Consider the following 27,273-nt stretch of genomic DNA (forward strand, 5'->3'; position numbering starts at 1 on the left):
GGTATGCAAAGGAGCGTATGGAGATCAGTGGTCGCAAACGTCCAGGAGAATTTATTCCAGTGGTCTTAGATACAGGCTCTCGACTCTGTGTAGTCATCTGCCTGCTTGGAGAATCCTGGATAACAGTCAGTTTCTGTGATCTCTCTGCTTTTAGAGGTTCTCTGAGGAACCTCAGTTTAAGATCTCTAAATGGTGACTTTATAGTAAGTTCTGAAAAATCCATTTTTATTTTTCAAAATAATTAGAGGTAATGAAGATGGTGACATTTCTGAATAATTTTATGAATAACTCTCCCAGTAAAATGTATCTGCATGTTACTAAATAAGTAAGTTGGAATATCCCAAATAAGAAACACAAAATCTAGTAACATTTCACTGCTGTGAATGCTGTTATTTTTTTCAACAAGAGACTGCTTCAGCTCACCCAGAAAGTAAACCTGCTATTACTAGTGCGTATTTATAACCCAAGACATCCATCCAGAGATGCTCAAAAGGTCTTAGGACTTGGCTCCAGTCCATGTCCCATCTTTACACTTTATCCAGGATTCTGAAGGTCGCAGCCATGCCATTTCCTCTGTTACCCTGGAAAAGCTTCTCACCAACATTGTCTAATGTCACAGCCAGCTTGTCCCTTCGGGGATGGGTTGTCTTCAGAGAAAGGTGTTAGCAAAAGTTCAAGTGAGGTGTCTGGTGGTTCCAGGGGGCTGTCCCGGCTTCACCAGATTTCATCCATATGGGTCTGACAACCTGATTGTTCCTCCTGCTCCTTTACAGACTAGGAAGCCAAACGTGTGTATGTATGTGTGTGTGTGTGTGTGTGTGTGTGTGTGTGAGTGTGTGAGATGGAACCTGTGAGCCTCTCGGTCCTGTAGGAAGTCCTTGCGTATTTCGCGTGATGACCTGGGAGACATTTGGGCTTGATTCCGGCCTGGATGATTCTTGCATGTCCAGCCTGATACTTTCTCTCTTCCTTTTGCTTTTTGTTTTTACTAACAGCTTTTTTGAGATGTAATTCACATACCACGGAGTTCACCCAGTTAGTGTGCAATTCAGTGAGTGTCAGTGTAGTCACAGAGCTGTGCAGCCACGGTGGGTTGTAGAGCCTTCTCACTCCTCCAAGAAGAAGCCCATCCCCACAGCAGCCCCTCCTCATTTCCCTCAAGCCCCCCAGCCCTAGGCCACCACAATCTACTTTTGTCTTTTATGAAGTCGCCACTCTGGGGATTTCATATAAGTGGAATACGCTCTGTGGCCTTCTGTGACTGGCTTATCTCATTTAGCGTAATTTCAAGGTTCAGCCATGTTGTAGCAGGTGTCAGTGCTTCATTCCTTTTCATTGCTGAGTTATATTCCACCGTGCGGTTACACTGCACTTTGTTTATCCATCCATCAGTCAATGCACATTTTGCGTTGTTTCCAGCTTTGGGCTATTACGAATAATGCTGTTATGAGCATTCATGCACAAGCTTCTGTACGAACATATGTTTACAGTTTTCTGTGGTATATACCTAAGAGGGAAATTGCTGGGTTGTATGGTAACTCTGTGTTTAAGTTTTGAGGAACTGCCAGGCTATTTCCCAAAGTGGCTGCACCATTGTACATTTTACATTCCCTCCAGCAGTGTGTGAGGGTTCCAGTTTCTCCACATCCTCACCAGCACTTGTTATTATCTGCCTTTTTGATTGTGGCCATCTTAGTGGGTATGAAGTGATATGTCATTGTGGTTTGTATTTGTGTTTCCCTGATGGCTAGTGATGCTGAGTATTTTTTCATGTACTTGTCCACTTGTATATCTTCTTTAAAGAAATGCCTGTTCAGATCCTTTGCCCATTTCTAGTTGAATTAGTTGGCTTTATTATTACAGTGAAACAGTTCTTCATATGTTCTGCATACAAGTCCCTGATTAGATACACGATTTACAAAGATTTTCTCCCGTTCTGTGAGTTGCCTTTTTGCTTTCTTGATGGTGTCTTTTGAAGCACAAACGTTTTATGTTTTCGTGAAGTTCAGTTTACGTTTTTTTTCCCTTTGGTTGTTTGTGTTTTTTGTGTCACTTCTAAGAAACTGTCCATTGCCTAATCCAAATTCCCAAAGATTACACCTGTTTTCTTTCTAAGAGCTTTGTAGTTTTAGCTCTTACCTTTAGGTCTTTGATCCATGTTGGATTAATTTTATATGGTGTGAGATAGGAGTCCAAGTGTATTCTTTTGCATGTGGCTCACAGGTGTCACAGCATTATTTGTTGAAAAGACCTTCCTTTTTCCCCGTACAGTTATCTTGGCATCCTCTTGAAATCAGTTGGCTGTAAATGAATGGGTCTGTTTCTAGGCTCTCATTTCTGTCCCATTGATCTATTTGTTTGTCCTCAAGCCCGTTTTGATTACCGTAGCTTTATGGTAAGTTTTTATATTGTGAAGTGCAAGTCCTCCTGCTTTCACATTCAAGATTGATCTGGCTTCTTGAACTTCCCTTGAGTTTCCATATGAATTTTAAGATCTCTTCATGTTTAAGGTAAGTCCCAGCAACAGACAGTACTGAGTCCGGATTTGGCGCGGAGTCTCCAGAAGCTCTGTTCCGGCTGTGAGCACTTCTGAGCACAGGCACGCAGAGATGGGGGCTCTCCTGCGGGGAGGGGTAGGAGTGCTCGTTGGTAATCTGAGGAAGACAAAGGACCCAGACAGCATAATTAGTTCACCGACAAGCAGGAAAAGCGCTGGGAGTTTTCAGTTCACAGTAGGGATCATATGCATGGGTACCCTCAGATTTAAAGGTGCTGCAGCTGTTCCAGCCAAGGCTGTGGTGGCTCTGAGGCAGGGAGGACAAGCCTTGGTCACCAGTGCTTCCCGTGTTGTTGAGCTTGTCCCCTGAGAGCCTGGCCTACGCTTTGCCCGTTGATACCAAAGAAGAAGGTTAATGGCCACCTGGGAAGACTAACCCGGGCTCTTCCTGGGCTCTGTTCCAGTCGTTCTGCTGCTGTTGTGGAAGCTTTGCCCCGGGGATTCTGGGTTTTGATCATATATAATAGAGGCATATTAAGGCTCCCATCAGCCAAGATTTGAGCTGACTCGTAGGAGAATTTTCGGAGACTTCCATAAACAACCTCTCAGGTGTATCTCAGCTGCAGTCCCGTTTGCACAGGAGATCCCTCCGCACTACGGGGTAGGGTCGGGCTTTGACCTGGGAAAGGGGAACGTCTTCTGATCATAACCCCAAACGAGCAGTTACAGGCTGGAACTTGGGAAAGAACCGAGGAGTGTTACAAAGCCCCACTACTCAAGTGGTTTTAATAAACCAAAGCAAATCAGGTTTACGTCTCCTCAAGCCTGGAGTGACCCCACCGCTGACGGTGGGCTCCGAGTGTGACACTTCCGGAGGCAGCTGTCACTGGTCAGTCAGACATCCATAAAGTCGGTTCAGATGTTTGCCTGGACTATAGAATCGTCAGTCTTTTCCTAGGAGTCTGGGACATCTTTTAATCCTCAAAAGGTAAATAAACACACGAGAAACTCTGAAGAGCTCAGTTTTGGACATCTTCAGACACCCATGGGTGGGTCCGAGCGCTGCCCCAGAGAGGGGCTCCCAGTGACCCACTTAGGGGCTGGTCTCTGCCAAGAAGCCCTGTCCGTTATTTTCAGCCGTTCCTTTCCCCAGATGGGCACAGACACCTCCTCTGGAGGACCCAGCCCCGCCCTGGGTGCGGGGTATGAACCTGCTCACAGACGGCCTGGACTGGGGTTGGGGGAGGCGGGAACAGCTCTCTGGGCCCAGTGCCCCCACGTGTCCAAAGGATGTGGACCTGCCAACTCCCATCCCCCTCCTACCAAGACGGCCTAGACAGAGGATGGAGGTGCAGTGGGAGTTCCTGTTGGTCTGTGCTCAGGGGCCCTGCCAGCTCCGGAAGGCCTCCCTGGCCCCTCAAGCCCTCCCTCGTGTCTTCTTTCTCCTCAGAGACGGGCAAGTGCCTTTCTCGGGCCAAGGCCTCACCCCAGGCCCAGCTGTCCTGCAGCAAGGTGGGCAGTGTGGAGAGCTGCTCCCTGTCCTGCCTGGCCCACACCCTCTTCACGCCAGGTAACCCGGGGTGTCCCCGAGATGGGATGGTGGGGGGCGGGGGCTTCCTTCCCCGGGATCCCGCCCTGCTGCCTGCTGTTCTCCAGGAAGGGACCCCAGCCTAGGTATGAGGACCCCTGGCCCTGGCCCCTGAGTGATCCCGGGCAGCTATCAGGTTCTGTGTGGGCCTTGTGTCCTCAGAAGTACAGTGGACTCCCTCCTGCCCAGCTGTCTAGCCCATAGTCGTGTAGCAGAAATGAACTGACGTAAGGGTCAGTGCTGACCTTCCTCTTACTCAGTGACCCCTCCAAGGCCCCCGGGATCTATCTGGGGGTGCTAGAGGCGGGGGGCACCCAGGCCCATCTCACCACTGGCCTCTCTGCAGACTCGGACAACAGCTACAGCCTGAGCTGCGGGGTCCCGGGCCTCCAGGGCAAGACGCTGCAGAAACGCAACAGCACCAGCTCCAGCGGCGGGCCCAGCTGCTCAGGTAGCCCCTGGCCTGTCCTTGCCCCGCGCACACCTGCACGAGCCCTTGACTTTGCGTCCAGCACCGTGCCGGGGGCAGAGGGAAGAGCCTCCCGGCCTGGGGCCTGCCTCCTCAGGTTGCCGGGGAGCTAGGAGCAGGGCCAGGACCGAAGGGCAGGCAGACCGCAGGCTGAGTCCCAGCCCAGGGGCGGTGGACCGTGAAAGGGCCCTTCTGGCTCTGAGGCTCTGCGCTGTGGTTCTGGAGTGGTTTAGTGACCCTAAAGTGCCATGCGTCTGTGGACCTCAGATGCAGTTTCAGTGAAGTGAGTCACATCTGCTGTGGCCACGAGGCCCTGAAAGCTCCCAGGGTCGCGCTCTGACTGGGACCGTGTGTCCCGGGTCCCGGTCAGCACAGCCCACCGGCTCCCCTGCCAGCTCCCCCTCCAGCGTGTCCTGTGCAGGACGCCGGAGCCGGTGGGCATCCAGTCCACACAAGGGTACTTCTCAGCCTCTGCGACTGTAGGGTTCTCTAGGCCAAGGGTCTGTGATGTGCTCTTAAAAAGAATCAGTGGCTCTGAGGGTTTATATTCTTTCAAAACCCCTTCCCTTCCTTGCGTCCTTCTCTCTTCTGTCCTGCCCCTTTTCCTGAAAGCATGAAGCACATGAACTGGCTTTGATGGTGGAGGAGGTGGGAGGCTGGCATGTCCTGCTCTGCAGAAGGCCTCTGGCTGGGTGGCCCCTGGCTTCAACTTGACCCCACCATCCACACTTCCACCTTTTTCAGGGAGAGAGTCAAGGCAGCAGAGGTCCCCACCCCCAGCTCCCAGTGGATTCGTCCCCCAGCAGCCCCCTCACACTCAGGCACTCCCTCCACAGCCCCCGGGCCCCGCCATCTCCCTGCCCACAGGAGAAGCCACCACCTGGGGGGATTTGGGCTCTCCCCAGGTGCCCCTGCCACCCTCATCAGGCAGAAGGCCCGCTTCAAGATCCGAGACGCCAAGTGCCACCTCCGGCCCCGAAGCCGAGAGCCAGCAAGGGAGGCCCTGAGGCAGCAGCTGCTGGGTGAGTGGGCCGTGCTGGTACCAACCCACTCGGGGGACGGCAGCGGGTCCCCATTCCCGGGCTCTGGGACCCCAGGGTCCAGCAGGACTGGGTTTTCAAAGGCGGAGCCTCTCTTCACCCTCCCTGCCGTGGAGCCCCGCCCAGTGCACTGTTGACAGTGGGGGTGTCCCTGGGGAAGAAAGCCAGCATGTGAGTAGAAAGCCTGTCCCCCAGCATCGCTGGGGCCCATCGTCCCTGCCTCCCCGGGGGTTCAACAAGCTCCTCCAGGCCTGGGCTTTCTGTGCAGCCTGGTTGTGGCCAAATGGAAGGGATCGAGGGCTCACGCAGAGGCTCCTTCTTGAGTGAGGGTTACCAAGAAGGGCGTTCCAGGCTGGGGGAACAGCACAGGGAAAGCCTGGGGAGAAGGGTGCAGGAGGAAAGCACCCCAGCTGTTTCCATGAAGGTTCCTGGACACCTTAGGATTCCCCCTGAAATCTGAGAAACCTTGGCACTGAGCAGGCCTGACCTGGGCCAAGTGGCCCAGAGCTGGAGCTGCACAGCTTTGCTAAGGAAGATGCACGAGGTGCCTGGTACGCGGCGGTGTGGGGGACTCAGAAGGGCTGGGTGCGGGGCCTGGCTCAGCCTCTGGCCCCTCAGAAAACCCTGGCCTTCCTTAGCCTGTTTCCCCATCTGCACGTAGACTGTTCGGCAAGGTGGGACCCTTGCCAACGGCACTTTGTGTGCAGGGCAGGTAGGACCCTGCTCTCCACCCTGTGCCACCTTTGCCACAGCGGTCCCTTCCTTGTCCAGAAAACTGCCACGTGACCTTTGTGACCCTCAAGTGTGACTCCTCCAAGAAGAGGCGCCGTGGCCGAAAGTCCCCATCCAAGGAGGTGACCCACATCACAGCAGAGTTTGAGGTTGAGACAAAGATGGAAGAGGTCTCAGGTGGGTGAGGGGTCCCCTTCTGAGGTGCTGAGGGCCTCAGTGAGGACGGTGGACTGGGAGGGCTGGCAGGGGTCTACTAGGCTGAAGCTGGGCTCCCACCCAAGCCACAGCTACAGGAAGTAGAGGCCAGCCAGGCAGGTGGGGGAACCGGCAGGGGTCAGTGCCAGGGCCTTAAAGCAGCTGCTCAGCCCAGGGTGGAAGAGGAGGCCCGGGGCCATGAGAGGAGCAGGGCTTGGAGGCCTGCAGTGACAGCCGCAGGGCCTCTCCCCACCCCTCCACACCCTTGGTGGGGCCCGAAAGGGATAATCCCTGCAGCCTCCCCAGGATGGTTGCGCCAAAGACCTGTCTTTCCCAGGTTCCAGAAGGGGGCTTGTGGAATGCTGGCTTGTGCTTCATACCATCCCCCTCTGGGCTGTGAATGAGTGTTGAGTTGTGACCGAGGAGTGGAGATCTGTCAGCAAATGTGCACTGTGTGTGCCTGGACCTGGACACTGTGGCAAGAAGGGACAGACTCTGGTCCCCAAGCCAGCAGCACTCCCAGCCATGGGGGTGCCCACAAACTCCCCAGCGCCAAGGGAGATGTGAGGTGGTGAGCACGTGAGAACGAGCTGAGGTCTGTCAGCCACAAGGGTGTCTAAGTGGCAGGGACAGGCAGGGACACCCAGCAGTGAGTCGTGCCCTGGGGAGGGGAGGTGTTGCAGTGGCAGAGGTCTGGTTCCTACTCAGATCTGCTGCATGGCCTTGAGCAGGTCAGAACACTCGGAGCCTCAGTCTCCTCATCCATCAGACATTCACAGCATCAGTGCCTCGGCCCAGGGCTGCTGCAAGAATGCACCGCACCCGGCGGGGGGGTCCTGGGTGAAGAGGTGCTCTTCGGGGGGCAGTGGGTCACGGCCTTGCCCACCCCTGCAGACACCTGCGAAGCGGACTGTGTGCGGAAGCGAGTGGAGCAGAGCTTGCAGGCTGCCATCAAGACCCTGCGGAAGTCCCTCAGCCGGCAGCACTTCTCCATCCAGGTCGCCGGCACCGAGTACGAGGTGGCCCAGCGGCCAGCCAAGGTCCCAGAGGGCCAGGGGACGTGTGGCACAGGCCAGGTGCTGCAGGACGGCAAATGTGGTGAGTGAGTCCCTGCCCACCTGCCCGCAGCCACTCAGATGTCCTCTGCAAACCTTCTCTGTCCCTTCCACACTCAGCCCAGGTAGACAGTCCCCTGAGGGAGGGAGACAGGTCGGGAGGGGCCGGAGAGACATGGAGGCCTGCCCGGGAGGGGCGCCCTTGTACTGGGCAGACGGCTGTCATTTAAGGAGCTGGGAATGTTTGTACCTGTGACCCTGACCGCGGTCCTGAGAGGGGTGGGCAGGGAGAGCACAGGCCAGCAAGGCCACAGCCGAGGGGCATGAAGGGCACGGGGCCAGTCTGTGTGGTTAGAGGCTCCCAGAGGAGGCGGATAGGAGCCAAGCGCAGAGGAGGAGCAGAGTGAAGACGCACGCGGGGCTGCAGGGGGTCTGCAGGGAAGCAGTGAGGCCTCTGTGGGGGAAGGCTGCAGGCGGGCTGCCAGCCGGGCCAGTGAACTGGGCACCCCGGGGCTGGCTCCTCGGGAAGGGCCAGGCTTAGCGACGCCCCCAGTGGATAAGAGGTGGTGGACATGACAGAGTCCTGTTCTAACGGGGTTCACGGTTCATGGGAAAGAAGACAGCCAGTGAGAGAGTGAGCACCCCCACGGGCAAGCTGAGGGGCCTCGCAGGCCACGGTGCTGCTCCGAGTGCAGGGGGGACACTGGGACACACTGAGCCGGGTGCAGCCCAGCCACTCTCTGCTGTGGGCAGGCTGAGTGCGGGGGACAGTGGCGCGGAGGCCAAGGGAGAGACAGTAGAGCCTAGAACCGGGGCAGCAGGAGAGGTGGGCAGCAAGAGAGAGACTGAGCGTGCTGCTGGGAGAGGTAGGCAAGGGAGCGGGAGGCTTCAAGGATGGCTCCAGAGGTTTTGGCCACTTGGGTGCAGGTGGCAGCACTTCCTGATCTGGGAGGAACTTCGGGAGAGGGAGCTGGCGGAGGTGCCAAGAGTCCTTGTTAGTTTGAGATGCTCATGAGTCATCCACGTGAAGGTGTTGACTAGATGGCGGGGGCCTCAGACCTGGAGCACAAAGCATAGACTGGGCCAGAGAGGCAGACGGGGAGTGACTGGGGAAGAGGGGATTCAGGAGGGTGGGGAGGGGCAGGGAAGGCAGGACTCCAGCTCGGGCAGCAGGGCGGGCAGAGGGGCCGGTCCCTGATGTGCAGGGAGGGCGAGGGACTTGGCGATGTCATTCTTTTATGTTTAATAACTTACTTTAAGATGATTTCAAAATTTCAGGAACATTGCCAGACAGAACAAAGAACTTCAATATCTTCTTCACCCAGACTCCCCCGCTGTGGGCATTTGAGAGCATTTGCTCCCCGGGGCTTCCTCATGTGCGTGTGTGTGTGTGTGTGTGTGTGTGCGCGTGTGTGTGTGTGTGTGTGTGTGTGTGTGTGTTAAGCCTTGGTGTGCTAGTTAAGCCTTCACCTTCCCATCCTATCTGCACACCCCGTCAGACTTTGCCAGCTCTCCCACAACCTTCCTTTCCTCTCCAGGAAGGTGTGTTACGTTTAGTGGTCGTGTCTCCTCAGAGTCCTTCATCTTGAGCAGTCCCTCGCTCTCTCCTGCCTCCCCTAAGTTCTATAGGGCGACCCTTGGCTAGCTGCAGCCTAGGTTTCCTGGTTCTTGGCAGGAAAACCGCGCTCCACGTCTGCTCTTCTGCGCCCCCATCAGGAGGCACAGGGTATTGCCCCAGCCCGCCACTGGTTCCTCCACCTTCACTCACCTTTTTCCCTCTGCGACTGACTAGGATTTGATGGGGATGTATTTTTTTAGTTGAAGTGTAGTCAATTTACAATGTTAGCTTCAGGTGTACAGCAAAGCTATTCAGTTATACATACTGTTTTTCGGATTCTTTTCTATTACAGCTCATTACAAGAAATTGTAATGTAATAGTTCCCTGTGCTATACACCAGTTTCTTATGTGTGATATAAAACCATGAGTTCACACCAATAGCTCCAATTCAATACCTTGGGATTCTTTCTAACCTTTTTCCCCCATGTTCTTTTTCCATGTTTCTAAATATTTTCTCCAGTGACACATTTGGCTCCCTTTCTCCTTACCTTATTTTCTCAACCAGTTTCCTTATTTGCTTATCACTTTGCTAATTTGGTCAATGGCTCTCTCTTCAGCCCACCGTCTCTGCAATGTCCTCCACCCCAGGCCTTCCTGCCTGTCCCTGTGTCACTCCCCCAGGCCCTCTGCACTGCCCCATGTCCTCAGATGCCAGGTCTGCCACATGGGGAAAGAAAAGGGTGGGCAGGGGAGCTTGGTGGATGAAGTGACTGTGGGGCATCCAGGAGGCAGTTGGTACCTAGGCCGAGGGGTCAGGGCTGGAAGACAGTGTGTGGAGCAGAAAGAGCAAAGGAGCCCTGGGACCACAGGCATTTATGAGAGGGCTGAGACAGAGGGGTCTGCAGAGGACCGTGCACAGGGGCAGCCAGGAGAGGGCGAGACCAGGACAGGCCTCCAGGTTCCTCACTGATGACCACCGCCTGGCTCCTACCCCCCGGCTCCTCTGAGCCACAGGAACGAGAGCTGTGTCCCATCTGGAAGAACAGAGCCTGGGGTTGAGGCACTAGGAGCCAGATGGCCAGACCCCCTGGCCACCGCTCCCCACCTCTGCCACCAGCAGTCTCTCCACTTTGCCCCTGCAGTGGCCTGCAGTCCTGGCACCTTCTTCAGCGGAGAGCCCGGCCAGTGTGTGCCCTGCACACCGGGGACCTACCAGGATGGGGATGGCCAGCTCAGCTGCACGCCGTGCCCCAGCAATGACGGGCTAGGCCTGGCGGGTGCCCGCAACGTATCCGAGTGTGGAGGCGAGTACGGGCCCACCCTGGGAAAGGGCAGGGACAGGGCATCTCCAGCCTCCCTGAGGTTCCCAAAGCAAAGGCCCGGGTGCCTCGTGATCTTCTGTAAAGTCTTTGCCATTTCCAGAGCCTGTCCTGACTTCCATGCAGCTTCATTTACAGGTGCAGACCCACAGGTGCACGTGCCACAGGGCACGGCGGGGAGCAGGCTCTCGGCTGCACTGGGTGCACCTTAAAACTGCATCATGCAGGTTGGAAGGGACTTGACACCTGATCATTTACGGGTCAGCTTGTAACGGAGGTGCATAGTTCTTTATGTGTCCAAACACGTTCCACCTCGTGGAACGTGAGCCCAGCGTTGTCGGAATGCTTCATGGAGTGGGGCCAGACACTTGGGCAAGAACTGTGCTCCACACAAAGAACTCTACAGTTTGCCCTATAGGTGGTTTGGAAAGCCTTTTTCAACTTACCAAGCACAGTTTGGTTTGCAAAGAGTTCTTCCATTTACAACGCTCACTTAACCTCATCTATGAAATGGGCTCATAGCCTTCCCCCCATCAGCCTCCCTTCCCAGGCCATTGTGGGGATCAGCCAGGAGAATAGGCGGGGGAATGTGTGCTGGTGAGTGGGACCCTTAGGGTGCTGGAGATCTCCAGCCTTCTTCCAACAGAAAGTATCAGAGCCCAGCCCTGAGTCTCTGTAGGCTGGCCAGCTGCCCTCTAGCCCCTGCCCCCTCCAGGCATGTGGTCTCTGCCCTGGGGGGATGGTGACTGGCAGCACAGAGTGGCCACTGTGGGAGCAGAGAATTCCAGGGTCTGGGCTGAGAGGGCACTAAACCCACTCCTCATCAGTGCCTGCACACCCGCTAGATCCTGACCTTTTGCTAGAATGTGTTGTCCCCTCCCTTTCTCCCAGCTGTGCCCTAGGGACCTCAAAGACCCTCCTCCCTCTGCTCAGCCAGGCAGACAGATAAGGCAGCATCAGCCTGGAACTTGACAGCCCCAGATCCTCATGTGAAGACTCTGGGAGAGCCCCCCCAAATAAATTGCCTCCCACGACCTCCCACCTCCATATGTAGGGTCCACACTTCCAGCTCAGGAGCAGGGCCACTTCTCTTCAACCCACAGCCCTTCTAGCCAGTGGAAGAAGCAAGCCAGGCCTGGCCGAGGCCACACAGTGCGTGAGCCCCTGGGAGGCCAGTCCTCCTCCCCCAGGTCCTCCCCCTCGCCCCCCAGCCTTGGTGCCTTTCCCAGGGGCAGCTGAGGGCTCAGCACAGGGCCTGGCCTGAGGCGCCCCCACCCCCCAGCCTGAGCCTTGACCTTTGACTTCCAGGCCAATGCTCTCCAGGCTCCTTCTCCACCGACGGCTTCAGGCCCTGCCAGGCCTGCCCTGTGGGCACGTACCAGCCTGAGCCCGGGCGCACGGGCTGCTTCCCCTGCGGAGGGGGGCTGCTCACCAAGCACGAGGGCACAGCCTCCTTCCAAGACTGTGAGGCCAAAGGTGAGGACGCCCCCACCCACCCCTCTGCTCAGGGACAGTTTCCCTCAAGGCCTCTCAGTTCCTGCCGTGGCAAACCTCCTGGCGCAGTGGACACTGGGGCCTGTGCTACACGCTAGGGGACTGCAGGGGGTCCGACACCAGCCTGCCCAAGGGTCTCGATGAGAGGGCCAAGCAGGCCAGTAGCTCCAGTCTGGAGCTTTGAGCCCCCAGAGCAAGAAGGAGGAGCCGCCAGCTCCTCCAGGCTCTGGGGAGGCTTTGCGCTCACCGTGAGGAAGGACGGGAGGAGGAAGGTAAGGCAGTGAGGGAGGCAGAGGGGCGGCGGGGTGAGGTCAGAGGAGTCTCACCTCCACGTCACCCCGGGCCCTGCCCTCCACTGAGGGCCCTGCTTCCCCTGCACATGCTCCCTCTCAGCCCTGGGCCTTTGGGACAGCCTCCCCACCTGCTGATGGCCCAACGTACAGACTCCCTGAACCCTCTCGTTCTGAGGAGGAGCTCTCCCACCCCACCTGCCCCCCAGCTCCTGCCAGGTTTTCTTCCCTTTACTGCCAACCTCCCAGCAAGAGCATCTGGACTCCCCAGGGCACGGTGGCTCCCTCCTGCCAGGCACTCAAGGGAACCTTGGAATCGCCCCGAGTCCTCTTCCCTCTCCCCTTACACCCAGTCTGTCCGTGGCCCCTGCAGCTCTAGCCTCTAAACAGACCCAGGCTGCAGTGACTTCTCCCCACCCCACTGCTGCCTCCCTGACCCAGGCCACCGCCACCTCTCCTAGCCCTGACGTGTCCTGCCTGGGCCTCCGCCTCTGCCCCCGCCCCCGGAGCCCACTCCCATCGCAGCAGCCAGGAACCCAGGGCAGCTCCAGGTGGACTAGGAAAGCAGGGTCCTCACCACAGCCCCTGACCTCCGCTCGGACCACACCGGCAGGGCCGGCTCCACGCCCCTCAGGTCTCCACGCAGCCCCCTCCGCGCTGCCTTCCCCGGCCTCCCTCCACTCCCGGCCTTACATCTCTCCCCGCTTATTACCACCGACGGAGGAACAGACGCGGCGTCCCGCACAGCCGAGTAGGATGTCAACCCCCTGGCAGGGCTGGGTCTGCTTGGCCCACTGCTCAGACCCCGGGGGTCCACAGCGCACTCTGCACAGTTGTGGACAGTGTCAGGGAGCGGAGGGGTCGGCCTGTTCAGACTGGGTGCACACAGTGAGAGGTCACTGGATGGTGGGGAAGGGCCTTGAACCCTTTTCTGAGTCAGACCTCGAGGGCAGGGAGCCCCGGAGAGAATGCAGGCCCCCCGGCCCTTTCCCACCGCCGCCTCCCCCGCAGTGCACTGCTCCCCCGGCCACTACTACACCACCACCACCCACCGGTGCATCCGGTGCCCTGTCGGCACCTACCAGCCCGAGTTTGGCCAGAACCACTGCATCACCTGTCCAGGCAGCGCCAGCACCGACTTCGATGGCTCCACCAGCGTCACACACTGCAAAAGTAGGTGTTGCTCTTCCTACGGCCAGGGCGCTGGGAACGCCGGGGGGGCCAGGGGCAGGTCGCGGGGGGCAGGGTGAGCCCTGACCTTGCACCGTGTCCGTGGGGTGACGGGTGACCCCTCCCTGCTCTGTCGCATCCGCACACCCGCTCAGTGGGACGGACGCCCGAGGGAACCCTTTGTCGTCGGGAGCCCCATGGTGTGGGGTGCGCGTGCTCTGTGCTCCATGGAGCGACCTGATTGCATGGTCGTTCATTGGTTCCTGTCGCTCACTGGGGCGACCCGTGCCTCAGTGCCAGGCCAGGCCCTGCTCGAGGCTCTAAGTCTGTGGAGGGAAAAGCCAGGACCCATACCAGGGGGACTTGTGGGGCAGCTGCCCAGGGCCAGACCCAGCAGCTCTAAAGGCACGTACTGTCTAGACTGCCCTGTGGGCGCAAGCAGAGGATGCAGCAACAGGAAGCAGGATGCTAAGTGTGCTCCAGGTGTGCAGGTGCAAGAGGAACACCAGACGCTGCCTTATGTCTATAAGAAGCTCCCTTTAACCAGAAGAAACGCGGGCAGCTTAAGGCAACCTGGGAGTTAGTGTCCTGGCCCCTCACGAGCAAGTCACTTGGGCCTCACACAGAGGATCCCATCCCTCTTTTAGGGCTTTCTCATTCACTTTCCAGAGTCCTCTGGGACATAGTTTCTGGTATTTTACTTTTTCCCTGATCCATTCCAGCCAGTTGTCCCTTTCCCGGCCTGCGGTCACGTTGGAACAGACTGAGGGCTCACGAAGGGGGTTTCATCCTACAGGGGACGCCATCCGGGCTGTCCCCCCGGGCTCGTGGCCTCCCGGTGGGGCTCAGCAGAAGCAGGGTTATCAACGCTTAAACGTCCTAATGAGGAAAAGTGGGGAGACCAAGTGGGAGGGAAGCTTCTGGAACGATAAGGTGAAAATGAGATGTTTCCCAGAAATGCTGATGTGAGGGGAGGATTTTTAAATGAAAACGTGTGAGAAAATTATGCATATTTAACATTTACATCCAATTTTCTTTGTGTGACTTCCTTTATGAGGTTAAGGCTGGGAACCATCTAGCTAACGAAAGAGTCACGTTCGGCCTGTTTCAGGGTGCACAGCTTAGCTAAAAAGGCAGAGGAAGGGAAGCATGTCTTCCGTCCTTGGCTGTGTTGCCTGCTGGTCCCTGAGCCTGCCTGCTCTGTGGGGGGCTGCCACACCTGGCACCTGGGGTCCCTCAGCAGATGTTGAGCAAAGGAATGGGCAGATGAGTGAGTGGAGAGAAAAGGGAAGTTGGCACACTGGCCTTGGCTGAGACAAAGGAGGAGAGCAGGGGCTGGCGGGGAGTGGTGAGAGGCTCCCAGCAGGAGGCCAGGACAGGGCTCAGCCACAGAGATGCAGGTGAGGCAGCCAAGGGTGCCCAGGAAGGAGACGCTCGGGCTGGGTCTCAGAGAACCAACATGGGAACAGGGACCTGCCCCTCAGCTGGGCCCCCCAGGGAGGACGAGCCCAAGGCCTGGCTGGCCGTTGGGGAGGGCCGGGTGGAGACAGGCCAAGGAGGGGGCCGAGCACCCGCCAGCCCTGCCCTGGGCCTCCAAGGCTGTTGAAAGCCCAGCCAGCCAGGGCTCCCGTCCAGCGAGCCTGACCAGGGCCCCGGCCACGGTGCCCACAGACCAGCACTGTGGTGGCGAGCTTGGCGACTACACAGGCTACATTGAGTCCCCCAACTACCCTGGCGACTACCCGGCCAACGCCGAGTGTGTGTGGCACATCTCGCCGCCCCCCAAGCGCAGGATTCTCATCGTGGTCCCCGAGATCTTCCTGCCCATCGAGGATGAGTGCGGTGACGTCCTGGTCATGAGGAAGAGCGGTACGTGCCGGGCAAGGGCAGCAGCAGGGCCACAGACAGCCGCAGCCCTCGACCCTGCTCCGCGGGCGCTCGCCTCTGACTCCCAGAGCTGGGCTGTGCAGACTGAATGGAATGGTCCAGGAGCTCACAGTTTGTCCTCAGTGTGGGAACCAGGGCCTGGTCAGACCCGGTCTCGACACTGACCACAGACCAGCCTCTCATCCCAGTTGTTTCCCCACATCCTGCCACACCACCCAGAGTGAGCCACCAGGAGCCCCTCCTATTCTGCAGGGCCTCCTCCTCCCTCTGTGCTTGGGGCAGGGATGGGAGGGTGAAGGGCCAGCCTGCACACGCACAAGACACCCCAGGATCTGTTCCCTTCCCTCCGAGAGCCGCAGCCTTCCGGCTCATCACCCCCATCCCTGGTTCGGGGTGAGACTTCAGGTTGGGAGCAGCAGCCCAGCCCCTCAGTGGGTGATCACAAGGTCATGCTCAGGTGGCCATGGCAGGGAGAAAGGCAGGGAGCCCCTGAGTGCCTGCAGGGACTGGGTAGAATCCCTTACGGCACGTGCCTTGACTGGGGCTTCACTGCTGTAGTGGGGTTGCGGTGCCCACAGGGCTGAGCTGCAAGTCAGAACGCTAGGGAAGGAGGGGATACAAGCAGACAGAAAAACATGCCTGCCCACCGGGGCCTGGAATATCTCTGCTGCACAGAGAATGGCTGGGGGAGCAGGAGAATGAGTGGGGAGGGCCTGTCCACTCTGTGCTGCGTTCTTACCACGTGTGCGTGTGACCCCTCGGTGTAGCTGATGAGTGGGGAAGCCCCAGTGTGTGAGTGGGAGGCCTGAGACCAGGGCGGGCCAGGCACCTGCCCAGTGCCCTGCAGCCAGTCAGAGCCCAGCCCATGACCATCCCCCGCCCACCCATTCCCACCACCAGCCTCCCTAGTCCCCAGCATCTTCCTCTCCAATGTCTGCCTGCCCGCAAGGCTGAGCTCCAGGGCGGCCAGCCTCTCCCACCTTGAGAGACTCTCCCCCCAGGGAGCAGCGAGGAGGCGAGGCACCTTTCGGCCAGCACCCCAGGGGTCAGCAGGCTCACCCTTGTTCATTCCCTCACATAGAGGTTCACCTTCTCACGGGAGATGGTACGGACCCTCCACCGCAGGCCCCGCTCTGTGCGGGGGCAGGCGTGAGCCCTGTGCTTGAGGAGCAGTTGGCAGGGTGGCAGCACCAGCGCTATAGAGAGGCACTGTAATAAAGTGCTCACCAGAGCAGAGAGGAAATGGGGGGGGCAGAGCAGTCAGGGAGGCTTCCTGGAGGAGGGGGCATGGCATGGTAATGGTCTTAGAGGGACAAGTAGGAACTGGGGTTGAGGGTGGGGAAGGGCGTTTGAGGCAAAGGGAACATGTATAGGGACAGGAAAGCTGGAGAGTTTGGGGGACTGGACACTGGGTGCTAGATGGCTGAGTGGGTGGGGAGGGAAGAGGCCTGAGGCAGGGGGATAGGACCGGGTGAGGAGCTGTGGATCTGGGGCAGCTCAGCAGTGACGTGCCTCTGCCCACAGCCTCACCCACATCCATCACCACCTATGAGACCTGCCAGACTTACGAGAGGCCCATTGCCTTCACTTCCCGCTCCCGGAAGCTCTGGATCCAGTTCAAATCCAACGAAGGCAACAGCGGCAAAGGGTTCCAAGTACCCTATGTCACCTATGACGGTAAGTGCAGTCACACTGTGTGCCCAGGCTGGTCCTGGGGACATAGAGACGAATCACACATCCCTGGCCTCAGGGAGCTCCAGCCTTGGGGGAAGGTGGGGCACAGGCAGGCCCTTAAGGGGTACAGGATAGTGCAGATGAGGAGCAATTAGTGGTGTTTACCAATCTCAATGTGGGATGCTGCCCAAGCAGGGTTTTGAGGGTTGGATAGGAGTTTTCTAGCTAAGCAAACCTAGAGGAGACCAATTTGGGTGGAGGAGACAAAGACACAGAGGCAGAGTGGCCTCGGGCTCAGCCTGAAGCCCTTAGGGGAGGGCAGAGGCTTCGGTCAGCCGGAGGCAGGCAGGGTCTTCGCCTCATCCTCTGCCCTCCCCTTCCTCCCTTCCCTGCTGGTGGGTTTCACAGAGGACTACCAGCAATTAATAGAAGATATCGTTCGCGATGGACGGCTCTACGCCTCAGAGAATCACCAGGAAATTCTGAAAGTGAGTGAGCTTCTCTATGGGAAGGGTCCACGTAATCCTGGGACAGAGGCCCCCCTGGGCCACCTCAGCCCCTACCCTGACCCCAGACCCGCACGGGAGTGAGGGGAGGGGAGTGGTACCAGAAGAAAAGAAGGTGATGGGGGCAGGGGCCCAGGGGCAAGGGCTGGACCAGATAGACCAGGTCGGGCCCAGCACCTGGTGACCGGTTCTTGGGCAGGTTCCTTACAAGCTCTCAGCCTCAGTGTTCTCAACTGTGAAGTGAGGACAGTCTGACATGGCGGTATCTCAAAATCAGGAGACTCCACCGCCACCTTTGGGACTGACTCCTTCTTCATCCTACTCATGTCCTGAGAAACAGAGCCACTGAGACATCGAGGGCTGTGGCCGTCAACCTGGCGGGCACTGGCCAGGTCAGGGCCTGGGTTGTCACCATGAGAAGCCAGACCCAGGGATCTGCTTGGGCTCTTGGCTTCTGGCCCCAGCTCAGCCCCTGGGCAGAGAGCACCCTCAGCTTGGGAGCCGAGGGTGGCCCAGAGGGTAAGAGCTGGGCTGGGCCAGTCCTCCAGGCCGACTCCACGCCAGCTGTCACTTCTCAGCTGGGTGGCCACTGGCAACTCTCTGAGCCCCGCCTCCACATCTGGGAAACAGGCGTGGCTCACAGAGTCTTCCAGCCCCAGGCCTGGTGCACTCCTGCACACAGTAGGCAGTTTGTAAGCCAAGAGGTTTGTCCCTGCGCTGCTGCACCTAGACCAGACCTGGGGGTCTCAGAGCTCCAAGCCTCTCATCTCCCTCCTTAGGCTCCTGTCTGTTTAGTGGGAACTGGAGGGTCACCGTGGCCACTCCGACTCTGTCCTGTAGACCATACCTGACTCTCTCCCCCTGGCCCGTCCTCTGCCCTCAGCTGCACCCTGCGGCCGGGAGTAGCTTTTCCAAACTAGAAGTGTTCTGGTCTCTTAGGACAAAGCCTCAGGCAGAGAGGCCCATTCTGGCCTCTGCAGCGGCAGTCAGGCCTCCACTCCTACACCCACTCGCCAAGGCCTCCAGAACATTCTTCCCTGTTCGTTCCTCAGTGAACGTCCACCCGTCCTGCTGCTCTCGGCGCAGGCGTCCCGCCCTCTGGGCAGCCTGCCCAACCTCCCGAGCCAGGTCACACTCGGAGGTCCCACGAGGCCCTCCTTGGCAGTCAGCCGTGCGGTGTAGGTCTGTCCTGTGAGCCTGTGGTCCCCGCCCCCTCGTGGGGAAGGAGCCGCAGGGGTTCCCGCTCAGCGGGCTGTCCCCGGCGCCTGGCAATGCGCCCAGCAGGTGTGAAGAACACCAGTGTTTCCCAAGGGCGGGGGTGCGTGTGTGCACGCGTGAGGGGGAGAGAGCGTGCGCGCCAGCCCAAGTCAGACCAAAGACGCCAGCGGCCCAAGTCTCCGCAAGACGAGGAGCACTTGGGGCAGGAAGCACGTGGTGCGGTGGCCGCCGTTCACTGAGCACATCCCTGCCAGGCCTGGGGCCCTCGGCGGGACCACAGCCAGCCCCACGCCTGCCCCGGAGGTTCCCCTCCAGGGTGGCACCGCTCCACTTTTGGGACTGAAGACCCTGGGCTCGGAGAGGGAGCCCAGCTGGTAAGTGACCGCGCTGAGCGTGGGCCGCTGGGTGAGGACAGCTGGGCGGCGTGTGCCACCCGGACCCGAGCTCGCTGCTCGCCTGTGCTGAGCACCACGTGGGCCAGGCGCTTGGCTCTCGTTACTGCACTTCCTATTCCTCACAGTCCTAAGAGGAGAGATCATTACCCCATCCTACAGACGAATAATTGAAATTCAGAGCAGCAGAGCCATTTTGCCCAAGGTTACGGAGTAGGGAATAGACGGGGGAGCTACCCTTTGGCCTACAAAGTCTTGCTCTCAGCTCCATGTTCTCCAGTTTTCAACACGGTGGGTGGTCTTGTTTTGGTTTTGCAGCAAATCTTTGTAAAATAAAATGTGATTGGAAATTCAAGAGTTAAAACCAATAGACTATAAAAAAAAAAAAAAACAATTCGGCTATTACAACCAGAAAAACCTGTTTATGGCGAAGAGTCTGTGGGATCCTGAAACCCACCAGCCAACCCAGCCTCTTCCCCCTTCCCCCATCCTTGCAGACACCCCCAGGCCCCTTCAGAGCTCCCAGCCATTTAAGAGGCCAGGGCCCACCAGCCTAGCCCGGGGCCCCTCACACCCGGCCTCCCGTGTCTTGCAGGACAAGAAGCTGATCAAGGCCCTCTTCGACGTGCTGGCACATCCCCAGAACTACTTCAAGTACACAGCCCAGGAGTCCAAGGAGATGTTCCCACGGTCCTTCATCAAACTGCTGCGCTCCAAGGTGTCCCGGTTCCTGCGGCCCTACAAATAACGCTGGTGTAGCTGCCCTGCTTGGGGATGGCCGGCTATCCCGGGGGAGGGGAGAGTTCCTTCCCTCCACAGCAGAAGCTGAAGGCGGCTCCATGGGCCTCCACGTTGCCCCGGGAAATCACCGTGGTGGTGCCCTTCAGGAATCCCTGACCAGCCCGTGGAGGGCGAGACCACGTCTGGGCAGAGACCCCACCCGGCTGCACTCCTCCGATCCGGCTCCAGTGGGAAAACATTGCTTAAGGCAGCCTTTCTTCCTCCCCACCTCCCTCCACCTGTTTGGTCCAGGACACCAAGAGTGCCCTCTCCTGAACCGGCACCAGCGGGCCCCCTGGGCCAGGATGCTCTGCCCCGACGTGGACGGGGCCAGGGCAAAGCTCACCTTTGGAGGTGGCCCGAGCCCTCCGCCTGGCGCTTCAGGAGAGAGAGGAGCGTGGCTGTGGTGTCTCAGGGAGGCCAGGCCGTGGAAGAAGGGGTGTGTGAAGGCTCAACCAGGGGCTTTGATAAACGGTGTCAGTGCCTGCAGGGCGTCCACACCTGCTGGCTTCTCTGGCCATGGGCCCAGGACACGGGCCAGTGTGGCTGGGCTCTCAGGACCCTGTGATGGGACAGAGAAGATGTGCTAGGAGACTGTAGGTTTGTGCTTCCCCACAACAGAGCATCTATTAAGTACTGTGTACATATAAATATAAATATAAATATTATATATACTCCTATTTGTGGGTAATTTAGGAAAATTCTCTTTAGTAACTGTAAGTATTCATCGCAGCCCCCTCTTCACCCATGACCACCATGAGCCTGGCTGTACCAGCCTGACTGATTAAACTGCTCTGCAGGCACGTGCCACCTTTGGTGACAGGAGGCCGGGAGCCTGCAGGACTGGGGAAAGGCAGGCTGGCCCTGGACACTCTTTGGAACACAAATTTTGGGGGAACTGGGCTCTAGCGCTTTGTTGGAGTGTTGCCCTCAGAAGACACGCAGTGGAAAGCAGTGTCCCCTCAGGCCCCTTCCTGGGGGTGCAGGGCCCAGCAGTAAACTCTGGAAGGGGTCTGTGTCTGACCTGAGGCCATGACCTTGGAGGTCATGCTGTGCCACTGGGAGGCAAGGCCTTTCCCCTGTGAGCACCAGGACACCAGGAAGTGGTGGGGGGGGCTGCCCCCAGGCAGAGACCTGGCTCCCAGTGCAGTCTTTGGGCTACACCCCCGGCTTCCCTCAGAGTCTCTCTTTAAAAAAGGAAAGTCCAAGTTTGGCGTGTGATCAGGTCGCACGGTGTCCTGCTCAGCCAGGAGCCAGCGCCTGGGATGGAGCTGGTGAGGACCGCGGACAGGCCACCTGCCGCCACGCTGCTGGCCACCACCTGCAGGCCGTGCACATGATGTGCTCCATGCTTCAGGGCTAGCAGACGTTCCGAAGTACAAGGAACGTGGGCGAAGCTTAAAGTGAACTCCTGTCACCCGTTCCAGTTGCCTCTGGGTCGTTTCCTCCTCACCCCACACCCACGTACCCAGCAGTTTGAGAAGGGCTGTGGCGTGAGTGTGTGAAGACTGAGGGTGCGAGTGAGGTCCCTGGGAGTTCCAGGTGGGGTGACAGGTAGGTCAGGCTGGATTTTACCATCCAGAACAGGGCCTGGAACTCAGGAGTCGCTCACTGCTGTCACGTGTGTCAGCAGGGGCGGGGCAGCCATGCTGCCGTCAGCGCCCTCTCTGCCAGCATCCAATCAGGCTGCGGGCTGCCTGTGTTTGTAGGTCAATGTCAGTGGGTGAGCCCGTCCGGGCTGCACTGCCCCTCCCCTGGTCACCGTCCTTGAAGGCCGGCCTTAGTTTCCAAACAGAGGCCTGTCTTCCTGTGTCAAGGCGTTGGTCCTCCCCAGAAATGAGATGAGTGTCTGCAGGATGAGACCCGGCAACAGCTACCCCGGCGGGGCACTGGGAGGGCTTGCTGGTTCTTTTAATCCTCTCAGAAGGATCTTTTTGACCCAGAGAGGACCAGAAAGAGCTCTACCCTCTCTTGAGCCCTTTCTGCTGCTCCTCTGGGGGTTTCTGGCAGTTGCCGCGCACATGCCCACTCATCTATGCCCCCTTTTCAGTGGGCGTCCACCCCATTCCATGTCTCCTGACACCACAGTGGTCAGACCCTGTCCAGGGTCCCCCGGACAGAGCAGAACAGGGCAGCTCAGATGTGGGGCTCCTCACCTTTCCCCGGTACCAGGTAGCCAGCAATCCAGGTTTGCCAGCTGCCCAGTCACCATCCAGCCTTCCCGCCTCAGTGAAACCACCACCTGCACTGTCGGGGGACTCACAGTTCAGGGGTGCAGTCTGTCCTGAGTCCCCACATCAGCCCTCAGCCCCACGCTGGGGAACCTGGGGTCCCTCGTGTTAAATGCAGAGCTGTCTCCACTTTGCGGGGCCTGGTGGTCCCAGGAGAAGATATCCCCGGACAACAAAGCGTGTTTCTTCATGTCTCCATGTTGTGGGTGCAGGTGGTGGATCGGCTGACGCAAGGTGGCCGTTCCACCTGGCTCCAGGTGGCGGTGGAGAGAAAGGAAAGCGGACAAGGGCTGGCCCAGGACAGGGATCCGTAAGTCCCGTGCTGCCCAGGGCTGAGCCAGAGAAGCATATCCCACCCCTGGTCGGGACATTGGCCTCAACCAGCCACAGACCCATCCCAGCCAGGCCTGCCCTGCACTGGCACGGACCCTCAGTGGCTGGCCAGTCGATAGACTCCAAGGGAAGGAGCTAAGGAACAAACTTCTGGAAGCCAAAGCTTGCCCGGCTGACCAGGACTGAAGCAGGTGCCAAGGCCCGGCGATCCTGATGAGCTCAGTCCTGCCCCAGTGGAGCCTCCCGTGGGGCCGACCGGGGAAGCCCTGTGAGGGCGGCAGTGGAGACCGAGGGACCCAGCGTTGCGTCGCCAGGGGACGCGAGCCTGGAGGAAGCCCTCTACCCTGCGGGCCTGGCACCTCCTGGCACTCCCTGCTTCCCCAGAAACGCGCCGAGGAACGGGAAGGAGACTGCTCAGATTTAGTGGCCGAGCCCTCTGTGAGCAAGTGTCATGGTCGCCTCGTCTGCTTCCCTGAACTGAGCTTGTTTTTCCCAGTTGCTCTCCTACCCGCCCCAGAACCTGGCAGCAGCCCCACGGCACTGGCCTCCGTCCTCCCCCAGGCCCTCTCAGACAGCAGGTCGCACCTGCCAATGGTGATGGCCTCCTTCCTCGGTCTCTCCCAGCTCCTCCTCACCTCTGGTGACAGGCTCAAGGAGGCCGTGGGGCCCAAGGTGGTAGCTTTCCCTCTGGCCACCCATAGGTTGGGGACACGCAGGTAAAGTAGGACTGAAACCTGGGCCAGAAAGCTTCCAGATCGTGATTCCCCTCAGAGGCCGACTTTGAAAGCCTGAAGCGAGACCCTCTTTCCCACACCTCTTACAAACCCGCGTTACCTACCTGAACCCTTGTTCTCCCAGAAACAGCCACGGTCACCCATTTTCCACAAGAGGCCCGGACTGCTGGAACTGTAGCAGGTGCCGAAGTGGCACTGTGGGGGTTGAATAATTCTTCCAGCACCTCCACCCCCCCGGCTGAAAAATAAGACACTGAACTAAGCTGAGTCATTAAGAAAACGTTTGCTGAGCACCCCCTGTGCACTAGGCTCCTGGAAAGTCAGAGAGACCACAGCCCAGAGGCTGGCAGGGTCCCCTGGGAAGCCCTCTGGTCACAGAGACAAAGGTGCTGGACGCCTGGGTGGCAGAGCTCAGTGCTCCCCTCAGGAGAAGGCCACCCCACCTTCCCGTGCCTCCCAGGACCCTGGGTGGGGAAGGAGGGCACCTGCAGGACGGGCAGAACAGAGCTGGGGCCACCAATCTACACTTCAAGAGAGACACCCCGATGGAGAAGCTGCAGCCAGCCCAGCCTCACGGTGCGGCCGCCCTTCTCCACTGGCAGAGGGAGAGGCACACAGGCTACGACTGCCGACCCCGGGAGCCCGGCCAACACGCCCAGGACGCCGGAGTCCGCCCCTCGCCCCCCCACTGCCCCAGCCTGGCACAGCCGGTGCTCCAGCAGGGAGGTTCCTTTCTCGACACCCAGGGACCACAGCTGGTTTTGCCTCCTCTACCCCGTGCTTGGAAGTTTAGTCAACCTGGTAAACTTAATCTTCTGTCAAGACCCCGTTCTTCACCAGAGATACACGTGGTGACAGCTGAGCCCTTCTGACCAGGGCAACAGCACCAAGCTGACTTCGCTCAGGCCGAAGGCGGAAGGACTTGACGTGTGAGAGACACTGCCCGGCCCACAGACAGGGCAAATAGCTCCTCCTCTCCCGCGGCTGCCGCCGCCCCAGCAGGAGTAATTCCTGAGCACTGCCTGTGTGCCTGGCACCGAGCTGGAGTCCGCCCTGCCCAGCCTGCCTTGCTCCTGGGAGAGGGCGCAGGAGGGCTGAGCATCCCCGGCCCGGACCACGTGGCCGTGGCCACACGCTCCCTCCCGGCACCCTGCACAGGTGGCCCCCAAAGAACGGAACCCTGTGTCTGCCTGCAGCCTCCCCAGCCTCTGGATGGACTCTGAAATTGAACCCCCAAGTCTCAATAGGAAGATGAAGAGCCAGCGTCGCCCCCTTCCCCCGCTCCTCGCCAAGCTCTGGGCTCAGCCCTGGAGCACTTGCACATGTGGGTGGGGCTGAACTTGCTCCTCAGACTGGGAGGCCAAGTGACACGCCAACGGCCAACAGTTAGTAATTTATGGGATTGAGAATCAAACCCAAGCCCATCTGATCCCAAAGACAGACATGTCTCTCTGTGAAATATTGATCACTGACTTTTACAGATTGGGAAAGTCAGCAAGTCAGCCTGGTTGTGGAGTGCCCAGGGTTGGGGACGTGAAGGACAGAGAGAGGAGAGGGCAAGGGGGTGGAGGGGGTGTGGACGTAGTGACCTCCCTCCCTCTGGAACAAGTGCTAAAAACTCATTCAGAAAAAGGCAGGCACCTGCCTTCTCCCTGGGGTGGGCAGGTCACTTCTATTCAAACTGAGCCTGCCAGGCGCTCATGCTGAGTAGTTCTGGATGCTTCCAGCCGAGGGTGCACAACCCTAGAAGATGCCGAGTGCCCATCCCCACCTGCCCCTCCTACAGGCCCCAGCACACACATTAGAGGACGCGGTGGCCCTCAGCGGAGAAGTAGGGGAAAAAAGAGAAACCAGGCTGGTGCCGAGTATTTTTCTTTTCATTCCAGAAGCCACGTAGATCTGCAGGGAAACTCTTACTCCCCTGAGATCAAAACCTTAAACAGTCTGAGCAGCCCCAGCCCAGCTGCTGTGGAAACAGGGACATCTGAACACCACTGGGGAGGTGCGGGGCGAGAGGACCAGTGCTCGCGGCCTTCCTTCTGGGCTTCTATGAAGGCACTGTACCGTCCAGGCGCTTTGGCATTCACTCTGCCTACAAGAGTGACAAATAATCAGTGTAACCAAGTTTTTCTTTTAGTTGCTTCAAATATTCAAAGTTTTATTTTCTCCATCATGTTCATACATATGCATGTAAGTAAACATTTGTGAAAATCACTTTAATAATAAACAGGAAATGAACTTAAATATTGCCCCTTCCTCTCTTTCATCAATTATGTAGGGGGCGGAGTACCTGGAATCAGAAAATATTTTTAGAAATGCCCTGGCTGTTTTGAGGACTGAAAGGAAAGGAGCTACAGTAAGCTTTTGGAAGGCAAAGCAGTGAGTCTGAGGTCTGAGTGGGGAGGGCACCCAGCTTTAGGGAACACGTTCCTAAATGAGCTGCCAGGAAGTGAAACTTCTGTGTTTCAAATCCCATTTCTCCTCATGACTGGCATTATGAAGCGAGGGATGTTCCTCTACACTGAGCTTCTGGGGATCTGGGACCCCTCGAAACTAGTTACAGTGAATGCTCTGCCTGCATGCGTGGGGTAGGGGGGCACGCGAGCACATGCATGTGTTTCTCTGGGAATGTGGCCTGTGGCTCTCATCAGATTCTCAAAGAAATCTAGAACCACAAGAAGTCGAGTAACCTGTTTTCCTCAGTAACGTGGAGAACCTTCTGGCACCATGCACTCCACAGGAGAAAAAGAGTTTTATAAACAACATTAATATCCCAAATGAGTGACAACACCAGATTTTTTCTTGGGTTAACAAAGTGATTTAAAAGTCTAAGGAAGGGGAGGCTATAGCTCAGTGGTAGAGCACGTGCTTGGCACACACGAGGTCCTGGGTTCAATCCCCAGTGCCTCCATTTAAAAAAATAATAATAAATAAATAAATTTAATTACCTCCTCACCCTCCTCCAAAAAAAAAACAAAAACAAAAACAGAAATACAAATGAAGGCAACAAAGACACACCATTGTGACACTAAGTTGGTAAAAATTGATACGGTAAGCGTCAGAGAGGATACGGATCAACCTTTCTAGTTATAAATGGAACCAGGAAGCACACAAGAATATTCACATCCTCATGTTCATGTTGCAGGAAAATGGGGCACAAGAGGCTGGTTGTGTCCCAGGTCTCTGGTGAATCCCTGGGACGTGCCCCACCAAGTGAGGGTCCTTGGCTTCTCGCAGGAAAGAATTCAAGAGCGAGCCATAGTAGAGTGAAAGCAAGTTTATTTAGAGAGAGACAGACTCAGCAGACAGTGCAGTCTGTCTCACTCAGAAGGGAGAGCAGTCAGGAGGTGTGGAGGTGGTCGGTTTTTATAAGCCAGGTGATTTCATATGCAAATGAGTGGGAGGGTTATTCCAACTAAGATGGGGAGGGGGCGGGGATTGCCAGGAATTGGGCCCCGCCTACTTTTGGCCTTTTGGGTCAGCCTGGGAACTGTCTTGGAGCCTGTAGATGTGTTTGGCATGCTGATGTGTTACAACGAGCATATAGTAATAAGGCTCAAGGTCTACTGGAAGTCGACTCTTTCACCATCTTGGGCTCAGTAGATTCTAGTCAGTTTTTGGTGTCCTCAATGGCTACCATTCTTTGAATGGTTGGGCCCTGCCCACTTCCCTCCTGTCTCATTTATAAGAGCAAAGAACTGCAGATAACCCAAATATCAATCAGTGGAAGACAGCAGTAGAGTCACATGATTAAATATTATACAGCAATGAAAATTAATTATTATCTCATGCAACAACAGAGATACATCTTAAAAACATGATGTGCAGAGCAAAACCAGGATGTCTGCTCCCACCACTGCAATGGAGGTTTTAGCCTCGACAATTCGACAAGAAAAAGAAATCAAAGGCTTCTAGGTTGGAAAGGAAGTAAAACTCTCTGTTTGCAGATGGCCTGATCTTGTATCTAGAAAACCCTAAGGAATCCACAAAAGAAGTTGTTAGAACTAATAAAATCAGCAAGGTATCAACACATAAGATCAATATACAAAAATCAGTTTACACTTCTATGCACCAACAATGAATAATCTGAAAATGAAATTAAAAATTTACA

At 57.4% G+C, this 27,273-nt stretch overlaps 1 protein-coding gene and 1 non-coding gene across 3 annotated transcripts in view; both read left to right on the plus strand.

The window, feature by feature from the left end:
• Nucleotides 1-20,544, plus strand: part of SCUBE1 (signal peptide, CUB domain and EGF like domain containing 1) — a 123,141-nt gene extending 102,597 nt beyond the window's left edge. For both annotated transcript variants that reach the window (XM_064491388.1, XM_064491389.1), the window contains 12 exons: nucleotides 3,948-4,067; nucleotides 4,432-4,536; nucleotides 5,460-5,576; nucleotides 6,366-6,503; nucleotides 7,416-7,619; nucleotides 10,277-10,438; nucleotides 11,762-11,929; nucleotides 13,249-13,410; nucleotides 15,079-15,276; nucleotides 16,819-16,971; nucleotides 17,377-17,456; nucleotides 19,680-20,544. In XM_064491388.1, coding sequence (XP_064347458.1) covers nucleotides 3,948-4,067; nucleotides 4,432-4,536; nucleotides 5,460-5,576; nucleotides 6,366-6,503; nucleotides 7,416-7,619; nucleotides 10,277-10,438; nucleotides 11,762-11,929; nucleotides 13,249-13,410; nucleotides 15,079-15,276; nucleotides 16,819-16,971; nucleotides 17,377-17,456; nucleotides 19,680-19,832 — 1,760 coding nt within the window. In that variant the 3' untranslated portion in view covers nucleotides 19,833-20,544. The remainder of the gene's footprint in view (nucleotides 1-3,947; nucleotides 4,068-4,431; nucleotides 4,537-5,459; nucleotides 5,577-6,365; nucleotides 6,504-7,415; nucleotides 7,620-10,276; nucleotides 10,439-11,761; nucleotides 11,930-13,248; nucleotides 13,411-15,078; nucleotides 15,277-16,818; nucleotides 16,972-17,376; nucleotides 17,457-19,679) is intronic.
• A 5,456-nt stretch (nucleotides 20,545-26,000) lies between these two features.
• TRNAA-GGC (transfer RNA alanine (anticodon GGC)) lies at nucleotides 26,001-26,073 on the plus strand. The gene has a single exon. It is a non-coding gene; the product is annotated as a tRNA-Ala (tRNA).
• Nucleotides 26,074-27,273: the final 1,200 nt, after the last annotated feature.

Source organism: Camelus dromedarius, chromosome 11 (assembly GCF_036321535.1).
Source record: "Camelus dromedarius isolate mCamDro1 chromosome 11, mCamDro1.pat, whole genome shotgun sequence".
In the NCBI taxonomy this organism is placed as follows: Eukaryota; Metazoa; Chordata; class Mammalia; order Artiodactyla; family Camelidae; genus Camelus; species Camelus dromedarius.